The sequence below is a fragment of the Argentina silus genome (assembly GCF_951799395.1).
Source record: "Argentina silus genome assembly, chromosome: 4".
Taxonomy (NCBI): domain Eukaryota; kingdom Metazoa; phylum Chordata; class Actinopteri; order Argentiniformes; family Argentinidae; genus Argentina; species Argentina silus.
Window position 1 is genome coordinate 1,252,210 of NC_139658.1, and position 25,172 is coordinate 1,277,381.

Genomic DNA, 25,172 nt, shown 5'->3' on the forward strand with positions numbered 1-25,172 from the left:
TTCATCAGACCAGAGAATCCCCCCTGTTGCTCAGTTTGGCCGGGCGGCCAGCTCTAGGAAGAGTCTTGGTGTTTCCAAACTTCTTCCATTTAAGAATGAAGGAGGCTACTGTGTTCTTGGGGACCTTCAATACTGCAGAATTTTTTTTGTACCCTTCCCAAGATCTGTGCCTCAACACAATCCTGTCTAGGAGGTCTATGGACAATTCCTTCGACCTCATGGCCTGGTTTTTGCTCTGACATGCACTGTCAACTGTGGGACCTTATATAGACAGGTGTGTGCTGTTCCAAATCATTGTCCAATCAATTGAATTTACCACAGGTAGACTCCAATCAAGTCGTAGAAACGACGGATGATCAATGGAAACAGGATGCACCTGAGCTCAATTTCGAGTGTCATAGCAAAGGGTCTGAATACTTATGTAAATGTGATATTTCAGTTTTTTATTTTTAATAAATTAGCAAACATTTCTAAAAACCTGTTTTGGCTTTGTCATTATGGGGTATTGTGTGTAGATTGATTTGGGGTCTGAATACTTTCTGAATGCACTGTAGGTTAAGTGCCCCATTGAAAGGTTCAAAGGCTGTCATGATTCATGCCCTAGGGTTTAGTGATTCCTTCCAATTTGTGTTGTTTTCTTCCCCTGCTGTGTGGATGTGAGGAGACCAGGTTTCCTCTGGCATAGAGCCCTCTCTGGGGTCACAGAGGCCTGGCCAAGACTGTATCAGGTGTATCAGGGAAGTATCAAACAGCTTTGTGAAAACACTGTCGGCCAGGTTCAGCAAGTCTGTTGACATTTGGTTCTATTTTTATGGTTGCTGTGGTTGTTATCTACATTTCTAAAATGTCAGTCCCCTTATGAAGCCAATGTTACTACTTCAATACTTGAATGTTTAATGAGACCATTCCCTCTGTCAGACAGTTTAAATTAGGAACTACCATATTAGTTTTGTTTACAAAGTGGTTTGGACAGGTGTCAGAGGAGGCATGAGAGAAAAATATACTGTATTTGTCTGTTGAGTCTAGCAGTGAATTTAAGTTAAAGGTGCAATATGTAACTTTCAAGCTTTCTTAAAAGTTTCCTAATAGATGTAATGACTATGTTTAATAAGTAGTGATCATGGAATGAGATATTTCATTTACGAATGCTGTTTTGGTCCCGAAAAGTGCTTTTTAAAATGCATGGTTTCTATACAAACAAGTTGACACTGGCCAGGGTTGTTCGAGGGGAGTGGACTCACTGATTGACGCATTTCTGTCTCTGGTGGCTTAGGGAGGATGTTGTTGTTTGGAACTTCAAACTGATTTTTTCCACGGTGGCCAGCGGTGGCAGAGTTCCAACATATTTATGCCCTGCTCCTTTAAGTAGTCTCAATTTCTGATTTCTAATTTCCACAAAATGCATGTATTTAATCTTTATCTTAGACCTTTATTTGAAGTGTAATAATTATGTTTAAAACATAAACTTTGTTTACAATACAAAGTCTTAGATGAACAAATGCCAACTGAAATGCCATCCCTCTCACTGAAAAGGTTTCATGCCTGCTCTGGACTAATGGGCAGAATCTGAGATTAACCCAAATTGCGGTACACTGACATCATAGAGGCATGTGAGAGAGTGCGTAACAACACTATGATAAGTAGATATATCAGATTAAATGTATTGGTATCACTTGGAATCTTTTATCAAATGTTTAGCACACATTTTAGGGGTTATTGCACACAAAATTTAAAGTGAAACTCTTTGCTGTTCAATTATTGTATGTATATAAGTAATGGCTGTTGGGGACATTCCTTATCATCCTGTAATGCAAAATCATTATACTGTAAGTGCAAAGTGTAGTCATAGCAATATTTTGTTAGGTTCCAATTCAGATATTGAATTCGAACAAGGCCTATTTATTTTCTGTAAATGCACATGATGAGGTCATTTGAATTAAAGTGCACAGTGACCTGTATCTCTCTTCAGGGTTTGAACCCATTATATTTTGTCAGGCTTATCTCTTACCTTAGCATCTCCATCCGCTAATCCTGATGGACAAAGTCAATCTTCACCACTAACTCTGCTTTAGCTTAAGAAGCAGATACTGTATGTATTACCCTTATTTGACCCGTACTTCACCCTGTCCTGTGGGAAATCCCTTAGGAGGAGCTTGAACTTGCTTGTCTCTCTTGCTCTGTTGCCAGGCAGTTTGCATTCAGATTAATTAGTCAGCTCTCTTGTTTCAAAGCCTCTTAAGCGAGTGTCGACCACAGAGCTGTTTGGTTGAGAAGGCCATGGCACTACAGGACCATCATATGACTCTTGCACTGGGAGGGACATTTCCTTTAGTACATAGGTAACGGGACCTCTTAACTCAAGCTCAGATGTAATGCAGTACCGGATTCCGTCACTATATAGAGAGCCCAGTAAAGAAATACTGGCAAACCTGCTTTAATCCTATCTGTACATTGTGTGCTTTTAGTTGTTCCAAACACACTTTAGATTTCAAATTGTCGAAATGCTCCAGCAGTTACAGGGGAAGGATAAGATCTTATTGATTTCCACTTGCTAGTTTCTGGACTCAGTTAAGGAGCCAACTTGTCGTTGCTCAAGGGTGCGTTGTGTGTGTGTGTGTGTGTTGTGAAAGTGTTTAGGGAGTAAAAACTTTTAAACATTCTCTATGATAAATGTATTTATTACTGACAAGAACATACTGAGTGAAATTACAGTTAGCCATAAACAGCATAGGTGTAATGTCCATTGGTGACCAGATGTATTACCCTCTCTACCCCATCAATTGAGTTATTAGAAGTGCCATATGGAATAGCAGATGCCCTGTGCCCCTTTCATGAGCTCCCCCTTTCCATACTAGACTATTGGGCCATGTAGTAGACTGGTGCAACCTTGTCATCTCAGATCCCTCTCCTAAATACTCTGCCCTTGGATGAAAGTAACATTAATTGATGCAATTATCTGCAGCAGAAAGTTCCCTCTTGTGAATAAGAGCTCAATACGTGAATATGATTGAATATATTCATTGGAAAATTGGAGATTAGTTGGATAACTGATGGTTTAAAAGTAGTAGAATAGTTGTCGTGATAATGACAAAAGCTTCAGAGAGATTCTGAGCTTTAGCTACAGTACACTTCTGCACTACAAAATACTAAAGTTTTCTCTCAGACAATGCAAAAATATTTTCAGATGGTTCCAGATTTCCAAAAACTACTTTTTTTTTTTTTTTTAAATGTATTTATTTATTTTTATTTACAGTAGAGAAACTGTACAGGGGGGTAGTGGGGGTGAAGAGGTCTTTACGAGGGACAGTCAAGATGTAGCCTGAAGAGATGGATCTTCAGTCTACGGCAGAAGATAGGTAGTGACTCTGCAGTCCTGACAGCAGTAGGAAGCTCATTCCACCAGCGGGGCGCCAGGACAATGAAAAGCCGTGACAGTGAAAAGCCGTACAGCGCGACTGCTGCATCCACGTAGAGGTGGGGGTGCCAGGCGGCCAGCTGAGGTGGAAGAGCGGAATGATCAGACAGGGGTTTGGGGGCTGACCATTGCTTGCAAGTAGGGAGCAGCTGTTCCCTTTGCCCCCCGGTAGGCAAGCCAGGTCTTGAATCTGATACGAGCTACCGGGAGCCAGTGAAGGATGCGAAGGAGGGAGGTGACATGGAAGAATTTGGGGAGATTGAACACCAGACAGGTGGCAGCATTCTGGATGAGCTGCAGAGGTCTGATAAGGCGGGGAGCCCAGCCAAGAGTGCGTTGCAGTAGTCAAGGCTGGAGATCACAAGTATCTGGACCAAATTGTGCTGCTTCTCTCATGAGGAATGGACGTATCCTTCTGATGTTGTAAAGGAATAATCTACAGGAGCGTGCTGTCGCTGTGATGTTCTCCGCACAGGATAAGTGATCACCCCAAGATTCTTGGCTGTCTAGGAAGAGGTCACAGTAGAGTACTTTACTGTGATGGAGAAGTCTTGGAGAGGGCAGGCTTTCCTCGGGAGGAAAGCAGCGCAGTCTTGTTAAGGTTGAGCTTGAGGTGGTGGGCTGACATCCAAGCAGAAATGTCTGCAAGACACGCAGAGACACATGTTGCCACCTGCGAGTCAGAGGGGGGGGGGGGAAGAGAGAAAGAGTTGAGTGTCATCTGCGTCGCAGTGGTAGGAGAAACCATGTGAGGAAATTACAGAGCCAAGAGATTTGGTATAGAGGGAGAACAGTAAGGGCCCTAGAACAGAGAGAAGGATCAGGTGGTTTACTCTGTCGAATGCAGCAGAGAGGTCCAGAAGAATGAGATCAGAGGAGAGGGAGGAAGCTCCAGCAGAGTGGAGGGCCTCCACCTTGACAGCAAGGAGAGCAGTCTCAGTAGAGTGCCCAGCCTTAAAGCGGTCAAGGAGGTTGTTCTGAAGGAGATAATGAGACAGTTGGTTAGAGACAGCACATTCAAGGGTTTTAGATAAGAAGGAGAGAAGGGTCTTGAGAAGAGGCTTTACTCTGGCTGTCTTAAAGGCAGCTGGGACAGATCCTGTAGATAGAGAGGAATTGATTATGGTGGTAAGGAACGGAAGGAGGTCTTTGGAATTGGATTGGAGAAATATGGAGGGGATAGGATCGAGAGAGCAGGTGGTTGCCCGCTTGGATGTGACCAGTTTTAGAATATCATCAGGGGAGAGGGGGGAAAGAGCTGATAAACCAGAGACCGAGTGTAGCGCAGTGGGTTTGGGAGGAATGGTAGCACTGTTGGCGAAAGGTAGAGAAAAAGAGCTGCTAATGTCATCAACCTTCTATTCAAAGTAGGTGACAAAGTCATCTGCAGACAGGGAGGAGGGAGGAGGGGGAGGAGGTGGGTTGAGGAGTAAGGAAAATGTGGAGAACAGTTTCCTTGGGTCAGAGGCAGAGGATTGAATTTTAGAATGGTAGTAAGAAGCTTTAGCAGCTGATGCAGAGGAGGTGTGGTTGAGGAGGAGAGAGAGATAAGGTTTTAGGCCATCAAAGAGGCCGGTTTTACTCCATTTCCTCTCAGCTGCCCGGAGCCCTATTCTACAAGCTTGCAGGGTTTCAAGACAACCAAGGAGCGTGTGGAGAGGATCGTGCTGGCCTTAAGGAGAATGCAGTGGCTTCGTTACTAATTCAGGAGCATCTTTTATGGCATGGAGAATACAAAAATATCTCATTGTATTTAATGAGGTTCGGAGAAGCTAATGATCTAGTCCTTATGGGCCTGTTGGATAGATGAAAGCACTCAGTGGAATTTGATCTGTGTCCAAGTATATGAGTTCTGAGCCGTGTTTTTTTTTATTGTGCATGCATTATAATGAGCTGATTTAGTGTTTTTCTCAAAAGTGATGATACTGCATATAATTCACTATCTCTCTGGGAGATAAGGATGTAACAGGCAGACAAAATGTTTGATCTCAAATTCAAATTTAAAATTCGTTAAATTCTAGTGAGCCATGTTCCTTGTATTAAACAGAACTGTACAGTGACACATACTCTTTTTGTTTATCTTTTCCAGACTCTCCTTGCAGCCCCACGGTCCTGCTCTTTTAGAGAGGTAAAACAACAATTCAGCAGCATCTCTGGTTGATGACAGTGTCACAACATCCTCCAAGGTCATCTACACCTCCTGCTGTCCCACCTTCTGTGGGTCTGGGCAGGTAAACACAGACAGACAGCATGGCTAGAGGAAGCTTCATCTGCTGTCTGCTGGGCCAGTTGTTTGCTTGCCTGATCCTGGCATCGGTTGCTCTATCCTCTGTCCAGAGTAATGATTGTCCCCAGCTGTGTGTGTGTGAAATCCGGCCTTGGTTCACCCCCCAGTCCACCTACAGAGAAGCCACCACCGTGGACTGCAATGACCTCCGTCTCACACGCATCCCGGGCAACCTCTCCAGTGACACGCAGGTGCTCCTCCTGCAGAGTAACTATATCGCCAGGACCAGTGAGGAGCTGGAGCAGCTCTTCAACCTGACCGAGCTGGACCTGTCCCAGAACAACTTCAGCAACATCCGCGACGTGGGCCTGACCAACATGTCCCAGCTCACCACCCTGCACCTGGAGGAGAACCAGATCACAGAGATGCCTGACTACTGCCTGCAGGACCTCAGCAATCTGCAGGAGCTCTACATCAATCACAATCAGATCCAAACCATCTCCCCCAATGCCCTCTCTGGCCTGCACAACCTCCTCAGGCTCCACCTCAACTCCAACCGGCTCAAGGCCATTGACAGCCGCTGGTTTGAGTCCACACCCAACCTAGAGATCCTGATGATTGGAGAGAACCCTGTCGTAGGTATCCTGGACTTTAACTTCAGGCCTCTCTGCAACTTGAGGAGCCTGGTTCTGGCTGGAATGGATTTAACAGACATCCCTGGAAATGCCTTTGTGGGACTAGACAACCTTGAGAGTCTCTCCTTCTATGACAACAAGCTAGTCAGAGTTCCTCAGAACAGCCTTCAGAAACTACCTAACCTTAAGTTCTTGGACTTGAACAAAAACCCTGTCCACAAAATCCAAGAGGGGGACTTTAAGAACATGCTGAGGCTGAAAGAGCTGGGTATCAACAACATGGGGGAGCTCGTCTCCTTTGACCGCTTCGCCCTGGACAACCTCCCTGAGCTCACCAAGCTCGAGGCTACCAATAACCCCAAGTTTTCCTACGTTAACCGGCAGGCCTTCCGCGATGTCCCTGCCCTGGAGAGCCTTATGCTGAACAACAATGCCCTCAACTCCCTCTACCAGTCCACTGTGGATGCCCTCCCCAACCTACGGGAGATCAGCATCCACAGCAACCCCCTCCGCTGTGACTGCGTCATCCAGTGGATGAGTTCCAACAAGACCAGCGTCCGCTTCATGGAGCCCCTATCCATGTTCTGTGCCATGCCGGCCGAGGTTAGGGGTCAGCACGTGAGGACAGTGCTACAGCAGGACTCAGCAGATCAGTGCCTACCCATGATCTCTCACGACACCTTCCCCAACCACCTCAACCTGGACATTGGAATGACTGTGGACCTGGACTGCCGGGCCATGTCCCAGCCCGAACCTGAGATCTATTGGGTCACTCCCATGGGAAACAAGGTGATGATAGACACCCTGTCTGATAAGTACCGCCTCAGTAGTGAGGGGACGCTACGGATCTCTCACATCCAGGTGGAGGATTCTGGCAGATACACCTGTGTGGCCCAGAATACAGAGGGAGCAGACACAAGAGTGACCGCTATACGGGTGAATGGAACTCTCTTAGACAGCACCCAGCTTATGAAGATCTACGTTAAACAAACAGAGTCCCACTCCATTCTGGTGTCCTGGAAGGTCAACTCCAATGTCATGACTTCCAACCTCAAGTGGTCGTCTGCCACCATGAAAATAGACAACCCACACATCACCTATACAGCCAGGGTCCCAGTGGATGTCCATGAGTATAACCTCACACATTTACAGCCTGCAACCGAATACGAGGTGTGTCTCACCGTTTCCAACATCCACCAGCAGACACAGAAATCTTGTGTTAACGTCACAACAAAGCATACAACCTTTGCTGTGGAGATATCCGACCAAGGCACAAACACCGCTCTCGCTGCTGTCATGGGAACCATGTTCGCCATCATCAGTCTGGCCTCTATGGCTGTGTATATCGCCAAGAGGTGGAAGAGGAAAAACTACCACCACTCCCTAAAAAAGTACATGCAGAAAACCTCCTCCATTCCCCTGAACGAGTTGTACCCTCCCCTCATCAACCTGTGGGAGGCAGACAGTGAGAAGGACAAGGAAGGGTCCACAGAGACCAAATCCAGCCAGGTGGACACAACACGGAGCTACTACATGTGGTGAGAGCTACTACCTACGGTGAATCAGAGAAACATTTCTTTTAGGAGCACAAAGACACCTCTTTTGCTTCTTTGCTCAATTGAGGTGAAGGACAGACTGATATTTCAGACTTCTTAGTATAGTGTATTGCCTTTTTTCTCTTGACCCTTTTCGACACTCAATATGGCAGCTTTGTTTAGCTTCCAGGACTTGGTAGTCACCGTGCTTTATTTTTAGTACTTGTTTTGATAGCACAGCATGGGTATTGTCATGGATTCAGTATGGGTCAAGAAGGAGCTGTAATTTGATCCATTTTGATTTGTTTCTCTGGCAATACTCTTAGAGAATGCAATGTTTCTTTCTCTTGTAAAACAGTTTAACTGTTTACTGTTGTGCACTGAAATATATTGTCTATGGACTCCAATATAAGCTGACAAAGTATGTTTAGACTTGATATACTGTCTATTGAATAACGTTAGCAATTGTTCTGTAATGTTGTATCAACTATAATTTGAACTATGTTTTTGACATTAACAAACAGTATTCTGTTAATTTAGAACTTAAGTTTGCGGAGCAAATACTGTAAACCAGCAATAGAAAGATGAATGTTTAATAAATACTGTAGGTAAGTAGACGTAAGGCATTTTAAATTCAGAATATTATTTTTTATTTTGCTAGAATCTGTCAACAATCACTGATTTTGTTGTGATTTACACACGCAATTGTGTTGTATATTGAGGAGCAAGCTAAAATAAACTACTTTTTTCCTCATATTTTTTATACCATGATTTCCAGGTCATGTGTCATTATTTGGATGTATCTGACAAAAGCATTTATTTACACAATGGAGGTGTTAACATAAATTATTTTAGCTATCAAACTTGTTGGCACATGAGAATATGGTATGTGAGAGAGATGAAAAGATGTTTCACATTATAACATTATGGTAATCAGTTTGATACACAGAGCGTAGGTGTGGGCACAGTGTAGATTTTGATGAAGAGAGAGAGAGAGGGGGAGATAGCAACACTCGAGACTGAGATGCTGCAAAAGCAATTATCAGAGTATAATTACAATCTCGGCCCCAAAACCACAGATTAAAGATGTTGGAGACCAGGAAGGTAGAGGAGGTGGGGTTGGAAATGGCAAAAGAGGCTCCCAGATGTATTACCAGCCTTTGGGCAAGGAGGCCAGATACTCAGTGTTTACATGCTGCTTACTGTCATTAATGACAGGTAGGTGAATGGTCTTCTCCCTTCCCCAGTCCCCAGGCCCCAGGCCCCCGGAAGAGATGGTTTTGGGGAGCTAGCTAGGAGGATATGAAGAAGTGACTGAGCCTAGATCAAAGACGGGAGTGATTATGGATAATGGGCACTATTAACCAGCGCAGATTGCTGCATTATCTGAGAGTCAGCAGCTCTGTTTTAATCAGCCAGATGCTAGCAGCTCAAAACTTTCTGCCTTGTGTAAGATGGAATTTAGCACAGAGGCATAAATAAGCCTTCAACATTTAGTTATTTTTTTCATTTAATGCAACCTTATCATAACATATATTTGTATTTATTTGGTTTTGATTATCTTTCTATTGAAATACAATCAAGGAGTAAGCGGCTGTCTGTTTCTCATCCATCGTAACCGCCCTCTCCAAAATCCAAGATCCAGAGGAAGGAACCTGATGTTGAATCTTTATGAATTCTCTGCCACCCAACAGTTTTCCCATAGAGAGCCCAAACTCCACCTCAATGCAAATCCCGATTTCATTGGCTTCCTCTCTAGGAAAGTCTGTCTCTATTGGGAGTTTATAATACAGGAGGGCTGTGTTTGTGTTTGATGTTGATTGACAGCTCAGGGGGCTTTGTAGTGCAATCAGACTATCTCAGTTTGTGTTCCCCTGACAACATATTCATTCCCCTGCTCTCTCACACGCTCTGGCTGTCCCTCTCTCTCTGTATCTGAGATGATCTTAATATACTACTCCACTGCAGATAACAATGGTATCATTCATTCTGCTGTTTTGTATGTTGTAAAAGATAGCAGTATAATATATCAGAGTTGTACTATTGTAAGCAGATCAAAACCCTGGTGAGTGAAACAGAGACATGATCCAGTCTCTTTACCCTGCTAACTCAAAGTATAGGCTAGAGTATCACATTTGGTTTGCATGATGATCGGATCATGTGATCACCCATTATTAATAGGCAGGACAGCAGAAATGGCTCTGATCTTCATGACAATAATGGATATGAGCTGCTATCAATACAGTCACAACTCTAGATATCCTTGCTTTCTGTTAGATAACATTTCATGCTTGACAATGGAGAGATTTTTGTATTAGAAATTCTTCTTCTTGATTCTTGTCCTTTTGTATAACTCTATAATTGAAATTTCTATTATAGCATCAGGACATACAGTACTGTAATACTTCAAACATAATGTGCTAAGTGGATCTCTCTTCTGCTTTGCTCTGAGTGGTGAGTTGTCAGGGGAGGATGTGAGAAAATGTCATTGAATGTCACAGAACCTTTAGGGAGACGTGTCCTGTGCCAAAAATGAGGAGCAGACAGAGAACAAAGGAGCCTTTACCGAACCTTGTACATTGATCCTGCTGCCTTGAACATCCCTAAAACTATCTCTTCATTTAACAGCTATGAATGCTCTTCTGTACAGTGTTTATGGGCATTTTGGAATCACAGCGGAACTTCCTTTTTTTGGGACACCAATCAATGAGGGCTTTTGAAAATGTGTGCGGGAGTCGGCACCATGTCCCATCCCAGAGGCCTGTTTCCATGACAACCCCCGTGTTGCTTCCACCTGCAGAAGCTGGCAGCAGTGTGAAGCCCCCAGGCGCAGAGCCTGAAATACCACTGACAAGGTCAACTCCCTGCAGGCGGGGAACCACAAAAACACCATGTCCCTTTTCAAAGGTGTAGTGAAGAAAAAAAGCTCTGACTTGGCATTAAAGGAGTTGCATACTGATACCAAATGCTTGATTCTAGGCATCTTGATTTTCCACCCTGATTTGAAAACCACAGTAAAAAAACTACATGGGTCAAAGTCAGGACAAGCATTTGCTGAAAGTGACTGTGATTTCATTAGAGTGGATTACAGACAATTTATGTTTCAAGCTATAAATACTGAAACATGGTTGGCTGTGTCTCTGTTTCTACAAATATAGCCTGAATAACCACCATTTCTCACCACTGACAGAATGGGGCTACCCCTAAAACCAGGGTGACAATTTGAGATCAAGTTTAAAGAGATACACCACTTGAGGATTGAGGGAGGAATAACTGTAACCAGATTAAGTGGTCCCCAATGCCTTCAACATGAAACTAATTATTTCTGCTGACAATAGTGTGTATGAATATATCTGGAGATTTGTCATCTTCATGTTTCAGCCTAGAGCCTGTTCCATCTCCTGGGTGCTACTGTAGGTGGGCCCTGGGCTGTTGGGTGTGTGTGTCACTGGTGTCTGGGCTCTCTCTCCAGCTCTGTAGGACTGTGGAGCTCACAGCAGCCCAGAGCTGAGGTGACCTTCTGTCTCCACCTCCACTCACAGCAGAGCTATCAGCTCTCCTCCAACAGGCCCACGGCTGCCGGCACTTGCTGAGAGAAATTAATCAAAATGTAATCTTTCTGGTCAGCGTGAGAGAGAAGCCGAGCTCCTGCTCCAGGACCTGACACTCTCCATTAGGCTGGCTCACTTAACAGAAGGAGCTCCTACTTTAAGAGACAATAACTAACCTCAGGTAGACCTGTGTTCGTTCAGATAGATACACTAAATCATTTTGTAGCCCTGCTGTAGGTGCACCAAGACAAGAACAACAGTGGAGCAATTTGTGCTGTTTTCTTTGATTTAGTTGGACAAACCAACTTCAAACCCTCTGTGCTGGCCTTCTGTGCTGTTTGTGAAAACAAATGGAGTAATGACCATGTGCAGTACTTAATCTAATAACAAGCCATACTTAGAGAAAATAATAGTCAAACTGTAAATGAGCCTAGAATGCAAGCACTAAGTTTATATTAATAGATTGTGACACCACAGGGGGCTGTGCAGAGGTGAAATGGCCGCCACACTGCAAACTGCACCTCCCATGATCCTGTAGGGTCATTATTGGCCATCTTGGACGCACCTGAGCTGCATTGCAGGAGCAGCAACTGCCTTGCCATCTGCTCAGAGGAGTCCTGGAGGAGGGTGGGGAATCTAAACTCTGGGGGGATGAGACCTAGTCCCCTGTGTCATGGCCGACATGTCCCACTCTGGTTGAAGATCCCCCTGTGCCCTGTGCTAAGTTGCCAAGTCTAGGGAAAAGCCTAAAGTTGAAGGAAAAGAGGTATGTGTTTGGAACATTTTTAAAAAGTCCAGTTTGTCTTTTGGTGGCACAGCAAGACAACACCACAGTGGATGGAACTACGCGGAACGCGCCTATGAAAGAGAGGCAGAGCATCTGTTAATGCGCTTGACAGCCTAAAAGCTTGCAGAGCCTTTTGATGGATGCAGCTGATTAGGACACACAAACTGAATTTAATGGGAGAGATCTGCTTTTCATCTTGACACTCATGCACCTTGGGCAAGTAGGATGCAGTGTAAGAAGAGCACCTGAGGGGGTGGCTGGAGAGCAGCCAGAGGAGCTGCTGTATGCTCCTCACAATTACTTAGATTTTGGAACGAATATCCCATTTGTGTGATGGTGTAAGTTTGTTTGAGTATGAACATTTCAGTTGTATGTTTTTGCATTTTTTATAAACCGACAGCTTGTCTGTCTTCGGTAAACCTGCCTCCACTGTGTGTGTGCCCTGCTTGCCTCACAATCCCCTGTAATATTACAAGATGTATTCTTTTTTTTGCCTGACAGCTTGTCTGTATAATATGTGCACTTATTGTAATTTCACACAGCAATGGCTCCCTGAGCTCAGGTTTAACCATGTTAAACATTGTTATTTATGACCTATTGAAAATAGTTTATTTGTCATTTATTTCCAGGGTGTGAACCACATAAATAAGGAGGACATTTCTCCAATGGTATCAATAGCTGGGGTTGAGTTGGTCCCAGTGAGCATGAAATCACCTCTCCTGCTCACAACCAACTACTGTAGCTTTCTCTCAAATTGCTTTTCAGCCGAGACAAAAGGTTATGCAAATACTAGAAGGTATGAGTGACATGAAATGCATTTTCATGAAACACATTTTATTAAGCTCTTATGCATTCCATTTGTTTTCATGATGCAGCCATAAAGTTATCAATAAAAGTGTCAGCTTTAATAAAGACTGTGATTTCCCATAAACAGAATAGTCATGCTTGAACAAATTGACCTTCATGGAATCTTGAGTGACAGAGCAATTACTCATTTATAGCAGAATGAGGTTTTTATGCACAACAGATATGAATCATGATTTCTGCAATAATTAAAATTATGTCAACCATTGTAAGCAAACAGTCAGGCACTGTGCATGAGAAGTGATTTGACATGTTTATTTGAATCAGAATGTCCAATTTTGATTGCATTAGTGACACACATTACCAAACTCCCAGCACAATGTCACTTTTAAGAGTAAAACAGGTGACATTTTCCTCCCCCTAATCAAAAGGTTCTTTTTCTCAAGTGGCCTGTCACCACCAGTGCTGTGGTTTGTTACTATGGCAACATCGATTTCCTTGGTCTCCCAGGGTTTAGGGAGATTTTATTTACAGGCTGCTGATCTTGTTGTTAAATAAGGCCTATAATTCTTATTGAATTACTGATGCCTTGATAACGAACACAATTACCCTGTCCATACAAAGTGTTTCTGAATAGGGTCTGATTAGGAATAAACCTTCATTAGATTTATGTACAGTTTGCTTTCTCAGGACTGAGGAATAGTTATGGGGTGTCATTGTACACTGCTGAAATAGGGTTTGGTTGCCTTATATAAAACATCTTAGTTACAGGTATTTCAGACATTTGATACTGTAGTTTAAATGTGCTTATGGCAAGGTATTTATTTGTGTTGCTCACTATAAAATTATGGCTGTGCCATAACAGTATAATGTTATCCTACAGTAGCATTCTAGCATATTCCAATGATTTTGACATAGGCTAATGGTTTTTCAGATGTTTCTGAGGTTCAAGGGTCTGCTATGGTCAAGTTGGGGGACAAGAGTCGTTGGAGAGATAGAAAGGAGCAACAATTGACATTTAAAGCAAAGATTCACAGAGCAATATATGAAACTCTTTCAGAGAGAAGAGGTACAAACAGAGACAGCTAAAGTGGCTTCAAATAGCTGTGATAAGAGGCAAGAACGTTGCTGCGGTTTTTATTAAAGTATATAAAGCATTTAGTCTTAAAACAAAGAAGAGACTAACTTTTTAAATAAGAATGACCACTGATTAGTATGCCAAAGGGATTTTTTGTGGTCAGCAGTAATGTCATCTGCATGTTCTATATTCTCAGGGTTGTGTCTGTTGATTGATGATGTTTTGATAATGTTCAGTTGCTCACAGGGGTCTGCAGTGATTTGGGGTTATTTACTCTCTGTTGTATTAGCAAGTTAGAGTTTATTGGGGGTAAAATCACTATTGAAGTAAAATACCAAAACAAAATATTTCAGCATTGTTAATCATCTGTTAATTGCATAATTAATTGGTTGGATTGATTGTACTGCTGAGGTGTTTTCTCTCAGGGCCCAATTAAAAGCATCAGTTGGCTTGCAGTGTGTGCAAAGTCTCATCGCAAGGAGCTTTAAATTAATCAACTTTTCATCTGAACACAGCCCTGTTGCAATGTAGGTTGCAATTAATTGCTCTCAAAAGAAGTGGGATGAGGTGGAACTAAGCAACAAATGCAACAGTTTAAACCCATTGTACCTATGGCACATTATGTGAATGTACTGTAAATAGGATATAACAAACATGAAATGATGCACACACTCACACACACACACACACACACACACACACACACACACACACACACACACACACACACACACACACATAAGTACAGTGACTAGGGAACCCCTGAAAAACCTATCCACCTCTTCCATTAATACCCCAGACTCCTCACTTCATATCCTCACATCCTAAAGGAAACCTTAACACCTACAGTATTCATCACACATGGTCTTGGAGTGTGTGTGTGTGTGTGTGTGTGTGTGTGTGTGTGTGTGTGTGTGTGTGTGTGTGTGTGTGTGTGTGTGTGTGTGTGTGTGTGTGTGTGTGTGTGTGTGTGTGTGTGTGTTTTACATATGCACTTGAAGTCACTACCTTTTGCCATATCAGCAAATATCCACACTAGTGTCAGCATCTTTGCCTGACCTTATACCGCCTCTGAGGTTTTCCCTCTCACTCACCGACCTCAGAATTGAAAGAATCAGGTCAGGGAAGCAGGCAACCATCTGTTATCATTCATAATCCATATCTTTAAAGCTATTGCTGTCATGCATGTTGATGAATATGACCAATATTGTTTTGTTTAGTTATTATCATATTAGTGATAAGTATGAAGGCATTTCCTTATCTATTGAGGTGTCCAGTTCATAAGAGGTCTAGTGACACCTATCCTACCCTGTTTTGATATCATAAAGAGCTGTGCCATACTGGAGTCAATAAGTCACTTCAATCAGAGGCAATGGAACATTCTGGAACTGGGCCAAATCGTTCCTGAACACAATATCAAAAATGGAATGCAATTACAGTCTTACTGTGTGTATAGGCATAAAATCTGATTTGTACTACAGTGTCATTTGACTGTGGAGGTTGAAATTGTCTTTTTTTTCATTCTTTTTTTCCATTATCTTAATTGCATTGATTTGAGCCAACGGGGGCATATTTATTATGTTTTCAATGTGGAACAAATGCTAATTACATTGGATGAGATATAAACAGGAGGCAGGGCGTTTTCATTTAATGCTAAATGCAGTTGAGAAGTACTGTACAGTGTGGATGGTGTGATGACATTGAGAATGTTCAACAGTGTTTGTCTACTGCAATCATTCTCCTCTGTGATTGGTGTAAATTGACTTCTCCCAGACAGCCCATTTCATGCATGTGTGGTTTCTACAGGCAGTTGACATCGATGGTGAGAGAAATATGGACCCACTGTGATTGCAAGATCATAACTGAAGAATGGCTGGACATGAGCAATGTTCAGTTTAGAATAAAGAGCTGTATATCATCATTCGTTAGCTTCTGTATATTGCACACTTGACGGCCACTGCACCACTAGAAATTATTAATAATTAAACATAGCTGTCATACCTGGATATGATACAGTAGGTTCCTTACCTCTATGCATGTTTACAGTGCCCTCTGTGGTTGGGTATTGATTGAGTTCTCATCTGAGGAATTCAGGACCATGGACAGCAGCCAAGCAGAGTCCACATACGTGGCATTCACAAGAGTGATAAATATCTGCTTTATCATTCACAATGATTCTCTCTCTCTCTCTCTCTCTCTCTCTCTCTCTGTGTGTGTGCTTGAATACTAAATGTATATCCCTTTTTTGATGACTCCAAATGACCCAAAAAGCACTCCTCAGCCCTATGATGTTCAAGGTTGCTCCACACATAACATTGTTGTGTTTTTCTGAACATTTGAACCCCTTCAATAAAGGTCCCTCATGGCTATCAAGACCAGCATTGACCTATTAGGACCTTTATGACCTAAAAACACTTAGGAAGGAAGTAAAATCAATCCTCGCTAAGCATCAAAGGGACAATGTCCTAATGAGAAACCAACACCTCTTCATCTCTATTACAGTCTCTGGAAATAAGGATCACACAGCCAGAGAAAGATGCCAATGACATCAGTAATACATAGTGCACACACACCATGACTCTTTACAGACTCTTTAAAGCTAAAGCTTTATGGTTATTCTGTATCTGGAATCTGACAAGGCTGGATGGACTCATGGATGGAGTTAAATAGCCCTCCAATAATGTGAAGTATGATAAAGTGAGTAAGATATTTAATCCGAGTCTTATCCTAAACATAATCTAAACAAATGAAAAGCCTCTGAAGGGTCACTTTAATCTGGGCTGCTTGTGTTGACATTAGCCCTGTCCCTGAGAAATACCTTTTTAAAAATATTACCATTTGTCAAAGTCACTTTTTTATGACAGTGCATTAATCTGTCTTTAAAATGTGGGAGAGTTTGGGACACTTAAGCGTTATCACAGACTGTCCTACTGGTAGTGATTTAGAGAGGTCAGTGTTAGACGGAGAGAGTACATTCGGTGAGAGAAACAGTAGGACTCTCACACTACTGTAGGTATTCAACATTTGACCCTAACCCGTTATACATAAGATTAACTATTTGGCATCCCACCTGAAAGTTACTGACCATGGTCAGTAAGGTATTTTCAGGAATGCTAAGGTCAAACAGCTCCAAATGAAGTGGTAAACTACTTTATTTCTCCACAACTCAGGGAGCAGAGCTGACTCTGCACAGAGGTTACTATATCCTATCTGAAACATGTATTTTGACCTATAGCAGGGTAAGTGGAAGTAGACGAAGGGAATCAATTGCATTCAGGGAGAGGAGCCTCTCGGGAGGGTATGCCTCTTTAAAGGGGAATACCTGCCTGGCTGGTCTTGACTGTGCATGATGATACTTATTGATCGCTCAAGGCCATGAGATGCTGACGGAATGAATCTCATTTAGTTTGATACGATAGATAAAGGTTGCCTACTGTTTTAGATTTAACTGGCACCAATCATAATACAAATATAATGAAATTATGAAATTAAACTGTGATATCTTTTTTTGTATTTTTTTTCGTTTTCAAAAGTCTTTCTTTTATTTCCGGTCAGGAAGGATTCCTCAAATCTTTGCACCACAATCATATTATTCTAAAACATGTCTTATTCATTAGCCTGTAGTCTAGTGCTTTTGTAGTTGATATTGGTTACTTTATTTTGTTATTCGCACGAGAGCTACATTATGTCCCTTTTTTATGCGGACCAGACAGAGCTCCATTCCTTGGCAGTCTAGCTTTGAACCACATACCCCGAGGCTAGGGTCTAGCCCTCTCCTTTATTTCACTCTCAGCCACATTAAGGGGAAATGCTTTTTAAATCAACAGAATTGGCTCCATTATCACCCCAACCTTTCTCTCCTCTGTCTCTGTAAAAGACATAAATCTGTGGAATGGCCCACTGATCCTCCTAAGTGGGCAGCACTACCCTGCACACAGTCCAAGGAAAGAGATTGAGGATCTGCATGTAATACAGTAGATGACAAGTCATGGTTGGTCTGTGCTGTGGAGAATAAAGCTTCATCAACTCAGTGCTTGTACACTTGTAAGACCAGCCATACGATTCCTTTGGTTTGCCCATTATCATCTGGAAAGTCCTGTGATATGCACAGTCAGATGAAAAAATAATTAGCTGTAGACCTATTGTAAATAAGATGTTTCTTACTCAAAATCATTTGTTTGGTAACAATTTATTTATTTTATCAGACACACAAATGGATGTAAAACTGCTTCCCCTGGGGGGACAGATGAACATCCTTGATTCTTCCTAATTGCTTTGTGAAAATTGTCATGTGGGTATATCATTCTGCCATTGCAGTTGTTGCCTAGCAGCAGAGGAAGTCACCGAAAGAGGAGTCTCTCAGGATGCCTGCTCCAGGGCGTGCAAGAGCAAGCTGAAGCCATTCTAGCATTGATATCACTTGACTGGATGGAAGTGTGTAAATGTAGCTGTATCTTTTTGTACGTTCATTTGTTTACTTAAACCTTTCTTTCTTTCTTTCTTTCTTTCTTTTTCTTGTTTTCCTGGTAACTTATTTGTTCTCTTGCTCTCTTTATTTCTCTCTTTCCTCCTTATTTGGTAAGCTCTTTATTTTAGTTTCTCTCTTTGTTTCATTGGCAGTAGGTCCTGGGCCTTTGACGAACTCGGCCGACTGTCATGGGAGGCCCCTTTGAGAAACCCTGGGAATTGGCACAAGAGAGAGTCATAGTACTCAAGCCCACTCAGGCTAACGAAGGAAGACACAGGAGCCTTTGAAATTTCCTTTGTTCTCCAAAGTTAAACAAGACAGTGAGCGGAGTGCCACTGTGCAACTTTCCCCACAAGCTGAGAACAGCATCACAGGCAATTTGAGGCCAAGTCAATCAAGACAGGAGCAGAAGGAGCTGGGGTGTTGTTGATAATCTCCCCTCAGGACGTGTTCTATCATGCCTTTGGTTCATTGGCTCTCCATCCAATTGTATTCTGCCCTCAAAGTTCAGTTCCTTTGTGTTGTTGTGTGTTTTCATTAAATCCAAAGGACCCCTGACAAAAGTACCCATTAAGGACCCCCAACCTGTCTCATCAAGAGAAGAGGAACTAAGAGATGAGCTTCATCCTATTGTCAAACACCATTGCTTGAGATTGTCAAGTCATATGAATCAAGTAGTGGCATGCTAAAAGGTTACTCACTGAAAAAAACACACATTCAGTGCTGCAGTTAGGACTTGATTTTATGCTAACCAAACTTGTTGTTCTGGTAGTGGGGGTTCTATATTTCATCATCTGTCTCTTCCACTAATGTATATTTCACTCCCACACTTGTAATAATATACAGCACAATATTCTAGTTATATGGTACTTACAGTATTATTTAATCATCATGTTGTCTTTTGATAATGTTTTCAAAGAGTGTCCTGCTTTTTGAAACTAAAACGCTTTTGCTTGTATCTCAGGAGAAATCCAGCAGAATCCAAATGAAAAAAAAATACTTGCACAAAGACATTGTAAAAGAGAGAGAATAGTGAGAGTATTCTCAGAGGAAGATAATGAAGGGTCAGTTGTGTGTGCAGCTGAAATGCCAGCCAGCAATGTGACCTCTCCCCATCTGCTTCCCTCAGCCACCTGAAAATAAACCACTGTACAATCAATTATACATGACAACATGGAAACAACATCATGGCAAGGTTGGGCTTCAAAATGAAATGTAAAAAATAACTCTCTCGGCCAAAAACATGACTTTCCAACATACTGTAGAATGACAAATTATTCCCCATGAACAACAATGTCTGGTATCACTAACTGTAAGGAGATGGTTACATCATACCTTAAATGTGTCTGGAAATATGGAAATATGAAAAGTGCATTACTGTGTACTAGATGCATACTCTCTGTACAAAAACAGATTGCTACAATATCCTGGTTACCCATATGGAGCTATTCAAACATTGTTTATAAAAGCCAGTATCCATCTCAAAATCACTGCATCAGATCATAGGCTACTGGTTAGGAGAGTGACTGAGGGAGGGTGTAAACAGGAGCCTTGAATCATTGACTCCTCTTCTTTTCCATTTCCTATCCTCTCCCCATGGGTTTGATGAACAGATGGAGCTCAGTGCTTCCAAAGCCCCACTATTACAGGATAAGATGATGTCACTGGCAGAACAGCAGAGTCAATTCCATTGTTGCTCGTCGTGTGTCATATGTCCAAGGTAATCTGGATGCCCTCCCAATAAGATGCAGTGTGTGAGGAGTCCCCCTGCTGCAAAGGAAGGGAGGGTCCCCACTCCTCACTCACTTGCTGTGTCATGCTGTCCCTCACACTTACCAGGTGGGATTGGCCTCATTTGTCTGAGCTCCTATGATGTGGGAACCACAGGATACCACTGTTTCATATGGCCATGTTTTATTAGCTACACACACACACACACACACACACACACACACACACACACACACACACACACACACACACACACACACACACACACACACACACACACACACACAATACCTACAGAACTACAGAATACTGTCTCTGGTAGCCTAATTTCACAGCTTTCAATGAGTAGACCTAACCTTTTAAAATAACAGATAATAATAATAATAATAATAATAATAATAATAATAATAATAATAATAATAATAATGCATTTGTAATAATGCGTTTGTATAACGCTTTTCTCAATGACAATTTAGTCAAGGACACTACATTCCATGGAGAGAACAAGAATAGAAGGATTTTTAAAAAGTAAAACAAAAGCAGAGTTTGTAAAAACAATAGTTAAAGATTAAAAGCAAGTTTAAAAATATGGATTCTGAGGGATCGTTTACATAGATACATACATAGTTAAGATAGATACAGACAGATAGATAGATATGCAGGTGTAGACCGTAGGTGGGCCTCTTAAACCCAGTTGTACATCGCCACCTACTGAAAGAACTGGATTTGTGCAGTATCCTGCTTTCTCGGCTCTTTCAGTCAAGTAAAGTAAATCCAGGTTCAGATAGGGGGCGACATAGCTAAACAAGCATGCATTGCAGCATGACTTTTCCGGAAGTATCTCTTTTATCTATCCTTCTGTTGACAAAATATGCTACGGTTAGCTTGGCAGCTACAACTTGATAAAGAGTAGATAAATGTAACTAATAATGAGTTTGCCAGAAGGTTTAGATCGGGATTTGTGCGAGGGTCTCGAAAACATTCCAGTTATTATAGAGGGCAATGTCAGTAAAGTGGAAAACCCTGCATTTCAGGTATAATACACCTTGTGGGGTAGTTGCGACTGCAAGCCGACTAGTCTCGTTCCAACTCCGAGACATTTGTGCGCAAAAGCCTGATGGGGACGAGGTTACTTCATCGGAGCTTGCGACTTAATTTAAGCATGAGTGCCGTTACATGTTGCATCGCTTATCCCAGTTTTGAAATTACCACCCTCTGATTACCTGCTGCTGCACAAAGCGGAAATGCGGAGCGCCATGTTTGGAGTTTTTCACCGTGGCTTCGGTTTACGTATAACTTTCAAAATTGGGATAAGTGATGCCGAAACAGGTAAGGGCACTCATGGTTGAATTAAGTCGCAGTTGCTCCCGGCAAGCCAATACCATGACACCATCTCATGAAATTCTATCTCATAAAATGATGTGTCGACTGAGTGTTGCGCCGGAGCTCCCACAGCCACCGTAGTGTTCTTCAATATTGGTTCAGACAGGGGCTCCACACAGTGTGTACAGGCTTTTGTTTCATACCAATGCCAACATATCTCATTAAACCAATCGGCTTATTAGTAGAGTCATGTGTATTGGTCAGGAAAAATACGCTGCACACCCAGTGGGTGCCTAAGGATTGAAGAACACTTTTCTTCCGCAATGTACCTAATGGAGTGTGACAAGGCCATCACTTGGGCCTAGTCCTGTGAAACACAATCATTATTGTCATATTGTTCTTGTTTCTTTGACGTTGAGGCTAGCCTAGTGCAGAGTGGAACACTGGCCTTGTGTCCTCAAGCTGTCTTAACTGCATTCTGCCACCTGATGGCAGCACATCGTCACTGTCACTGGCCACGACTAGACTGGCTGGTGTAGAGAGAATTGAGTTGGAGTCTAACAAAGCCCAACGTGTGAACTTAGGAACTGTCCCACTTTACTAGCTCCTGTCATGTTTCTCTTAGGAGATTTCCACTACTGAATGCTAGCAACAGCCCATTACACACAGTATTAGAAGCTGTGAGGAAAGAGCCAGTATGTTACTATCTAAAATCTCTCTAATTGATACTTCTAATACAGTAGGCCTACACGCAATTAAACATTCTGTTTTTCTGTTTCTGAAATTAGCCGTTTGTCTTATATTGATATCCTGTACTGCTTTGTTTGTCTTGTTGTAGTATTCACCAGACAACGTCCAGGGGCCAGGATGTGACATTGACCTTAGTGAAGTGGCACTTCCTGGATGCTCCTGCCACTCCCACTCTTGCCTGAGCGAGAGCTGCTCCTGTCTTCAGGCATACGGACGGACATACGACAGCCATGGAATACTGCAAGACCAGGGGAGTACAGAGGCTGGATACTGCAGGCCTGTGTTTGAGTGCAATGTCCTGTGTGGTTGCAGTGAGGTCTGCTGTAACCGGGTGGTCCAGAGAGGCCTGGGGGTCAGGCTGGGAGTCTATCCCACTGAGGACAGGGGCTGGGGGGTGCGGGCGCTGGAGCCCATCCCCTGTGGGACCTTTGTGTGTGAGTACGCTGGGGAGGTGATCAGCTTTGAGGAGGCTAGACGCAGGCAGCTCTCTCAGGGACCTGAGGACAACAATTACATCATCGCTGTACGGGAGCATGCAGGAGAGGGTGCAGTCAGTGAGACCTTTGTGGACCCTTCTATTGTAGGGAATGTTGGGCGCTTTCTAAACCACTCCTGCCAACCCAACCTGTTCATGGTTCCTGTCCGTGTGCACTCCCTTGTGCCCAGGCTAGCCCTGTTCACTTGGAGGGACATTGTCCCCCATGAAGAGCTGACATTCGACTATTCAGGGGGCTATAGTAACACATGTGCTGCCGAGAGGCTGAGGTTGGTCCAGAGTGACATTGTGAAAGAAGCCAGTGAAACAGCTACACTCCAGAGGAAACCATGCTACTGTGATGCCCAGAACTGTGCCCGCTTTCTTCCACTGGACATATCTGTTATTAACAATTAAAAAAGAGGGCTGCATTTCTTATTTGTTTCTTTGTGTCTACTGTGTATATTGATTTTTGTTGAGAGGTGATTAAGTTGTAATGAAAAGACAAGCCTTGTTTTTTTAAATGTCAGTTAATTGAAGTTTTTACTGAAGTGTATTGACTTATCTTTCACTTTCTAATGCATACACTCTGTGTCTTTTTTTGCATCTTGTTGTGTCAGTTCTTTGCGAACAGAATAATCCATTCTTCATGAAGATTATTGGGACACAGCTGGCACCACAAACCCAGTCTGCTGGCGCAGTCATCCCTGTGCTTGTCACAGTGTGTCCCATCTGGCTCACTGATGACCCTCCACTGTTCTCTCACCCCAACCCACTGTCTCACTGCTTCCACCCCCTCACTGTTGGATGGAAGAATAGACATACAGCCATTTCAGTACAAAGTGTATACTCCATCTGTGTTGACTTTGGAGGAACAGACCAGCTAAAAGCTTTATTCCTTGTTTCTATCTGTCTCTTGTCTTTATCAGAGTGCTAGGGTTATGTAGGGCAAGTCCCACCAGACCTAGCTCTCAAAACACTTCAGTCCACAAGTGTCATCTCTCTTTGGCCTATATAAGCCCCCTGCCTCATCTCCCACTAAGAGTGAAGCTTAATGCAGGACATCATTATACTCATTAGACACTGATATGTAGGCCTACTACAAGAGGCGGTTAATGTATAGGTGGTTTATAATGATATTCAGATTGTTAGTAATATATTGACAATTGTGTATGCCAAGATACGTCTATGCCTTTAGAGGTGAGCTTCACACCTTTTATCCTCCAGATATAAAGCATACTAGTCGAGGTTAACTTGTCTCCATTTGTCTACTTCCTCTCAGTATTCTTGCAACCCTTGACGGTATCCTCACCTTTACTTTGGAGGCGAATCTCAGGAGGTGTCGGAGCAATCAAAGAAGGCTGAAGGGTATTTTAATATAGTAACGGGTCTTATTCCCCTGCCACGGGAGGGGCCAAGTGTGTCCCACTTTCCTGTGACCATTCTTAAATCGGGACCCTCTCCTCTCCAACTGCCCCATTTCCAGTCTAGACCCGCTTTCATCTGAGCCACTTTATTAATATCCACATCTGGGTTAATTAGAAGGGAGACCATGTTCCGTCCAGAAATGAGACCAGCGCACCAGTTAGGTTGGGGCTGAGCCACTCTCTCTACCATGGTGGGGAGATGGAAGGCCTCAGCCTATCAGAGATCACCATCAAGTTGATGGTTTTTTTTTTTTTTTTTTTTGTTATAGATGAACTTAAAAGGACTTTGTTCGTTGACCTACATTTTCTCAGTTATGATGAGGGTTTCCTTTGCTCTATTTGTCAGGTGTGTTACAGTATGTACATTTGATGTTGACATTGGTATCGATGCCACCCCGTTCCTAACCCCTATTATACTACATCCAGCACCTGTGACGACTGGAAGCATTCATTTGGCTTCAAGCTGAGGTAGTGGTCAGATCTTTGGCTCTGTGACAGCTGAGCTCAGATCAGAGAGCACGATTGATGATTGTGTAACGAGGAAGCTATTTTTCTGTACTTTCAGTTAAATCGATGACGGAGTTTGGGCTGAGACTGAAATCTGGTCCTGTTTCTAATACATGACTCATGCAATTTGTGAGTAAACAGTCCCCTAAATCCCTATGGCAACATGATGTGTGTGTGTGTACAGTAAATGATTGGGCAGAAGTTGTTCCTTGGAGCAGGCTGTGTTCTACCCAGACTGTACAGGACTGAAGCAGGAACTGAATGAACTCTTTCCCAGTCACCTAGCAACCAGCAGTTAACTACAGGAGGTGAACACAGTGGGCACAGCTGCCACAGTCACAATAGTTGTGAAAAAGGACAGACAGACAGGCAGGATAATATATTCCAGTGTGCAAATAGATAGTATTGCTACTTTTATTTTCTGGCACAACCCTTGACAATGAGGTCAAATGGACGACT

The 25,172-nt window shown here is 42.8% G+C and overlaps 2 protein-coding genes across 3 annotated transcripts; both read left to right on the plus strand.

Annotated features, from left to right (window-relative positions):
- Positions 1–5,665: 5,665 nt before the first annotated feature.
- lrrn1 (leucine rich repeat neuronal 1) lies at positions 5,666–7,819 on the plus strand (the record flags this gene model as incomplete). Its single annotated transcript, XM_083667518.1, has 1 exon — positions 5,666–7,819. One exon carries the CDS (start codon positions 5,666–5,668, stop codon positions 7,817–7,819), a length of 2,154 nt encoding a protein of 717 aa, XP_083523644.1.
- Positions 7,820–21,103: 13,284 nt separating this feature from the next.
- On the plus strand, positions 21,104–23,254 carry setmar (SET domain and mariner transposase fusion gene). Of its 2 annotated transcripts, none has more exons than XM_083667768.1 (2): positions 21,104–21,265; positions 22,393–23,254. In XM_083667768.1, the coding sequence occupies exons 1-2, from the start codon at positions 21,161–21,163 to the stop codon at positions 23,194–23,196; spliced, it is 909 nt and encodes a 302-aa protein (XP_083523894.1). In that variant the 5' UTR covers positions 21,104–21,160; the 3' UTR covers positions 23,197–23,254. The 2 variants fall into 2 exon arrangements, with proteins under 2 accessions (XP_083523894.1, XP_083523895.1); XM_083667769.1 differs by having other exon boundaries at positions 21,158–21,560.
- Positions 23,255–25,172: the final 1,918 nt, after the last annotated feature.